At 43.8% G+C, this 5,986-nt stretch overlaps 1 protein-coding gene across 1 annotated transcript; it reads left to right on the forward strand.

Moving 5' to 3' along the window:
- Positions 1-384: 384 nt before the first annotated feature.
- On the forward strand, positions 385-5,306 carry LOC123070137 (CRC domain-containing protein TSO1). Its single transcript, XM_044493162.1, has 9 exons — positions 385-504; positions 637-722; positions 3,519-3,590; positions 3,678-3,992; positions 4,113-4,197; positions 4,292-4,363; positions 4,450-4,516; positions 4,617-4,702; positions 4,825-5,306. The coding sequence occupies exons 3-9, from the start codon at positions 3,544-3,546 to the stop codon at positions 4,825-4,827; spliced, it is 675 nt and encodes a 224-aa protein (XP_044349097.1). The 5' UTR covers positions 385-504; positions 637-722; positions 3,519-3,543; the 3' UTR covers positions 4,828-5,306.
- The last annotated feature ends 680 nt before the right edge of the window (positions 5,307-5,986 follow it).

Below are 5,986 nucleotides of genomic sequence, written 5' to 3' on the forward strand. Positions count from 1 at the left end.
GGAATTTCACCACTAGCTAAGATGAATCAGTTCAATCAACTCCTAGTCACTACAATATCAATCAATTCAATCATCAACTCCTAGTCACTGGAATTATTTTGAGCCACATTATCAATCAGTTCAATCAACTCCTAGTCACCAGTAGCTAAAACTTTGGATTTAATTCACTCTAATTCAATCAATCACAGAAATTCTAAATAATTTTTAATTCACTCTAATGTAATAATTCAAATTTTAAAAATTGAAAAAAACTTAGGATTTGGATTTATTTTTTGAGAGAGTCTTTTAGGGCAATTTTTTGAGAGATAAGGAAGAGCCAGTCTTGGGCTGAGCCAGTCTTGGGCTGGGAATCCGAGCCCAGCCCAACCCACAAGGCTCCTCCTTTCGTTTCGTTCGGCTTATAGCCGAGGCGGAGCAGCGGAGGAGGCGGTGCTGCTTCGCTTCGCTTCGCTTCCTTCCCGCTGCCGGCGTCGGCGTCGGCGTCGGTCGCGTCTCCGCCCGCAGGTGAGCCGCTGGCATCCTCTCGCCCCTCCCCTCCCCCTCCGCCTCCTCCGCCTAGGGTTTGGTGCTTCCCCAACCGTTCCGTTCCGTTGAGCTGACGAGCATTTCTTCCCCCCGTTCCGTTGTTCGTCGCAGCCGCAGGCACCGCCGCCCCCTCGCTCCTCCTCTCCGGCGACGCGGAATCCGCCTCTCCTCCCGCTTCCGCACGTCCGCAGGTGCAGGTGAGAAGCGCGCGCCCCCACCTCCCTCCCCCTCTCCGACCCCCGCAGCAGCGCAGTCCCCTGCCTGCTACTAGTCATCAGCTAATCGGCAGGACGGGATCACGCGTTTCCGGTCGGGCGCCGCACGCTCCGCGGCGTACGTTCGCATCTGGGGTTGGGATTTTGGCCGGGAAGGTTGTGCGGTGACCTGTTCTTCATCGGGAATGTTTCTGCGAATTTCTGCCGGACATTTCGTTTCTGCAAATTTTGGCCGGGATTCGGGATCGGGATTTTAGACGGGATTCGCGTCCCGGGCTGTTCTGTTCTTAGTCATTAGGTAGTATCATATTACTTAAGCCCTTAAGTTATTGCAGTGATTCGTGAATCATGGCAATGATGCTTGTATTGTTGTGATTCCGAGCAGATATTGGATGGATCAGGGGAGCTGCCACTGCTGTATTGGTTTGTTACTTGTTAGTGTATTCCGTGCAGATATTGCAACTGATTAATTAGTGCTATGGTGATCTATTTACCGAGTGGCATGCAATTTTACTTGACTTGTTCTTAGTGCATTGCTTAGCCCAATTTGTGTGCACATCGCTGTAAGATGAGCTGTGTTGTGTGATGTTCCTTTACAATGGTAGACTCTGTCTTTCCTGCATTCGGATGCATTTTTAATTAAGTCACCTGCTGATGTTGAGATTCATCTGCTATAATATATAGTTTACTTGGATTCTTAGTTATTGGTATAATTCATGAATGCTTGCTAATGGTACCACCAACTGTTTCTGAGAAATTGGTTGGTGAACCAATTATAACTGTCAACCCTTGCTGAGTGTTATGTACTAGGTGTTTTCTAGGATACAGATGCTTTCAAAAAGTTAATTAGTTTCAATTCTCCAGGCAAGCATTCATCTTCTTTTCATTGACATTCATCTTGCATTGCGTCGAATGCAGTATGCAACCTACGGTGGTGTAAAATGCTGGCTTATTTCATATGCCAAGTGTGTAGGTGGATACATGTATTTTCTACCTAGACAAGATTGAGCGCGTGTTCTCCCGAATTAGTTCTAGTTCGTTGTTGAGTATTTATATTGCTTGCATTCTTACTTATTGTTGCGATTCATGAATGCTTGCCGATGGCGCCATGGCTGTTTTGTTTGTGACTTTATTCCAAGCAGATATTGCAAGTGATTTCTTGCGCTCTGGTGATCTTCTTACTGAGAGGCATGTTATTTCACTTGACTTGTTTTTAGTGCGTTGCTTAACCCAATTTGTGTGCACATTGCTGTAGGGTGAGCTGTGTTGTGTGATGTTCCTTTGTGATGATAGACTCTGTATTTCCTGCATTCGGATGCATTTGTACCTGAGTCACCTGCTGATGTTGAGATTCATTTGCTAGTTTACTCACATTCTAAGTTACTGGTATGATTCATGAATGCTTGCTAAGGGTGCCACCTACTGTATTGTTTGTAAGGTATTCTGAGCAAAAAATCCTTCTGATTTTGTTAGTTTCTGAGCAAAATTGGTTGCTGAACCCATTATATATCTATCAACCTTGGCTGAGTGTTAAGTACTGGGTGTTTTCTAGGATACAGATGCTTTCACAAAGTTAATAGCTCTGATTCTCCAGGCAAGCATTCATCTTCTTTTGATTGACATTCGTCTTGCATTGCGTTGAATGCAGAATACAACCTATGGTGTAAAATGCTGGCCTATTTCATACGCCAACCGTGTAGGTGGATGCATGTATTTGCTGCCTAGACAAGATTGCGCACGTTGTGTTCTCCCGGATTAGTTCTAGTTCATTGTTGAGTATAGTCTGTAAATTCTATGGGCATGGCGCACTTGGATGCATAATTAATGAACTATTTCATTTTATTAAATTTCTTGGTTCCTGCTCTAAACCATATGTATTTATTGCATCTGCTGATATTGAGATCCATCTGCTATAATATATAGTTTACTTGGGTTCTTAGTTATTTGTGTAATTCATGAATGATTGTTAATGGTGCCACCAACTCAACTGTTTGTTTGTTAGCGCATTCTCAGAAAAAAATCCCTCTGATTTTCTTAGTTTCTGAGCAAAATTGGTTGCTGAACCCGTTATATTTATCTCTCCCCTTGCTGAGTGTCAATATTCAGTTGCTTCCACAAAGTTAATTAGTCAAGTACTAGTTGGTTCATCTGCTATAATGTATAGTTTACTTGAGTTAGTTGCTGGCGTGGTTCGTGAATGCTTGCTAATGGTGCCACGACTATTTTGTCCGTTACTGTATTATGAGAAGATATTGCAGCTGATTGTTTGAGCTCTGGTGATCTTCTTACTGAATGGCATGCAATTTCACCTGACTTGTTTTGAGTGAGTTGCCTAGCCCAACTTGTATGCAAACTGCTGTAAGATGAGCTGTGCTGTGGGATGTTCTGTTGGAATTAACTTACTGCATGGAGTATACTAGTACTTACTATTTTGTTTGTTCCCAAGAAAGATTCTTGATGTGCTTTCGATGCTTTGCTGCTTTGTGATGATGAAGGCTGAACCTGAATGTCGATGGTATGTGTCGTCCAGAATTAGTTCTAGTTAATTGTTTAAACAAGTTGTTCTCCTTTGCAATGGCGAATTGTTGGCAAGTTGGTGCCTCCTTCACAAATTGTGTAGCGGAACAGAAACAGTTCTTTTTCTTCACTTTTGATTTGTACTACTTTTGTTTTACGGGCAAAAAAAAACTACAGCTGATCGACTGAATCGATTTATCTCCCAATCAAGTACCATCTGTTCGATACTACATACTTATAAAATTATGCATCGCGTTGCAGAGATACCTCGTCATTGGTGTCCACAATGTCGCGGACAACTTGCAGCTGCCCCCCAAAGAAGTGTTTCCAAGGGTATGTGTACAACCGCACACACTTAGAATGACCTGAACCTGATCTATCCAGTCAGCTGGTTAAGGCTAATTGCTTTGTTATGTGCAGCACTTGTGACTGTTTAATAGGGATTGAGTTATGCTATTCGGGATGCAACTGCGGTGGTGACTGCCAGAACGGCTTATCTCTTGGAACAATCAACCTGGCTGCTGCCCAAGGTACCACCCCAACGGTTGCCTCTGGCTCTTCTGCTGCCCAAGATACTGCTCAAACGCAACCGCTTGCCCCGAGCTCTTCTACTGCCCAAGGTATCGCTCAACCACATCCACTTGCCCCGAGCTCTTTTACTGCGGCCGTGCCGAAGCCAGAGGCAGTTGGTGAGCTGGTGAAGTGCAACTGCAGCTTTACCAAATGCCTAAACTGGTATGTTCAAACACAGTGGCTGAATTATCTGAACCAGATCTATCCAATCAACTAGTAGTTAATTGGTATATTAGTTGTCCAAAGCTGCCATCTAACTGTTGCCTGATATATTGCGTGCAGCCAATGCAGATGTTTCAGGGAGGGTTTGAGTTGCGTTATGGGACGTTGCAAGTGCTATGACTGCGAGAACAACCCAAATTGGCTGGTAAGATATTCGTTAGAGGGCACTGCATTCATGAACACCGTGCTACTCTGGTGTTTTCCAGGAACCTGAAACAAATGTGTTGCACTTATTCCAGGCCGACGAGGATTATGTGGAGTGCGCGTGCAAAACCAAAAATTGCAAAACCAGAGTCTGCGGTTGCAACAAGGTGAACGGTTATCTCCTTTCCAAAAGACTAGACATGCTTATTCTTTCTCTGATCCTGACTGAGGCTAGTTGGTTCTTGTTTTGAAGAAACTGAAAGGGTGTAACCCAAATTGCACGTGCATAGGGTGTGAGAATCAGTACGGGATGAAAGGGGGTATGTGCATGACACTTTCTTCTTTTATGTGTGTTGTTTCATTCGTAGCTTGGATAATCATGCTAGTGTAAATCTCTGTTGCTCTGCATGTACAAAACAGCTGATAAGTCCAATGCTGGACCGGGAGGTACGGGTGGCACAAGTGACGCCGGAGGCTCGGGTTCCAACAAGCAAATAAGAATCGGGGTAAGTTTGTGCTTCCACTTGCGCAGTTTGTTGAGAGAAATCATAGGTTAATTATGTGTATGTCTGCCCCAATCTGTTGAGGGATAAGCAACTAATCCAGGTGATGTGCTCCTTTTGTGCAGTGATGACAGTAGGCTTCAGACATACCAGAGCATGATGCAAGTCACCTTACTTACCATCCTCAAGACAATTGCCACTCATCTCCTGTTCAGAATATCTCCCACTAAAGCACAGCCGGGTTCCTGTATATTCCTTGTAATGGTTACTCAAAGCAAGCACGGCGACAACCTCCATGTTCCTCAGCCCTCGGGGGGCTCCAGTGGACCTAGATTGATCAGGCTGATACACTTTAGAACATATATACTTCTGTTCGGCGTCCATATATGCTGCCCGGAAATGGGTGCTTCAGTTCGTTCTTATACATGCACAGTCTTGCAAATGATTTCTCTTATACTTGAAGAAGATTCTGGTAGTATGAATATGGTTTGCAACTTTGCATATTCTGGTACCATGAAGTGATACGGTTATTCTTTGTATAGACCAGTTACACAAGCAGCACTGGTTGCTTGCTTGGAACAAGAATGACATCTTAGATATTGGGTTCCATTTGGTTCAGTAAGCGTTCAGTTTTTCTCCACGGACTAAATTCAGCACGAGGCATGCACTCTTTGTAGTGTTACGCAGTGTTTTGGGCGAAAGTATCAGGCGCACCCAATGTGGTGCTACCGCTCCAACAGGTTTAAAATGAGCATTGCTTACATATTCATTTTTGGCCAGCAGCAACGCAAGGGCAGTCTCCTAGTCTTATTAAAAAGTCTATTTGCGAATGGTGAATGTTGTAGGAAAACCCCAAAAAAGTTAAGTTGTGGTAGTAACAAGATGGTGGATAATTCGATAAGGCAATGGGTTGAGGCATAGCCTTGCAACCCGATGTATTTGTACAAAGGATCGATGGAATGACTTTGAATATTTATAGTCATGTATGTGCTCGATTGCAACAGAGTTGTCTCTTGTCTCTTTATCATTCTAAAGCCCCGCGGGTACCCAGAATCCCGGAGATCGATCGAGAAGAAGGAAAGGAGCGAATGCTATTATGAACACAAGTGACCGAAAGATGAGAGAATTCCTTATTTGGCCCTTTCTTAAACTTTGGTTCCCTATTTGGCCCAAAATAAAATTTCCTTCTCTATTTGACACCTAAAGTAATGTTTGTTCCTTATATGACACTTTCGTCCATTTTAGACACTAAAGGTGTTAAGCGTAAGGCGAAAAGACCGTTTTGCC

Source organism: Triticum aestivum, chromosome 1A (assembly GCF_018294505.1).
Source record: "Triticum aestivum cultivar Chinese Spring chromosome 1A, IWGSC CS RefSeq v2.1, whole genome shotgun sequence".
Taxonomy (NCBI): Eukaryota; Viridiplantae; Streptophyta; class Magnoliopsida; order Poales; family Poaceae; genus Triticum; species Triticum aestivum.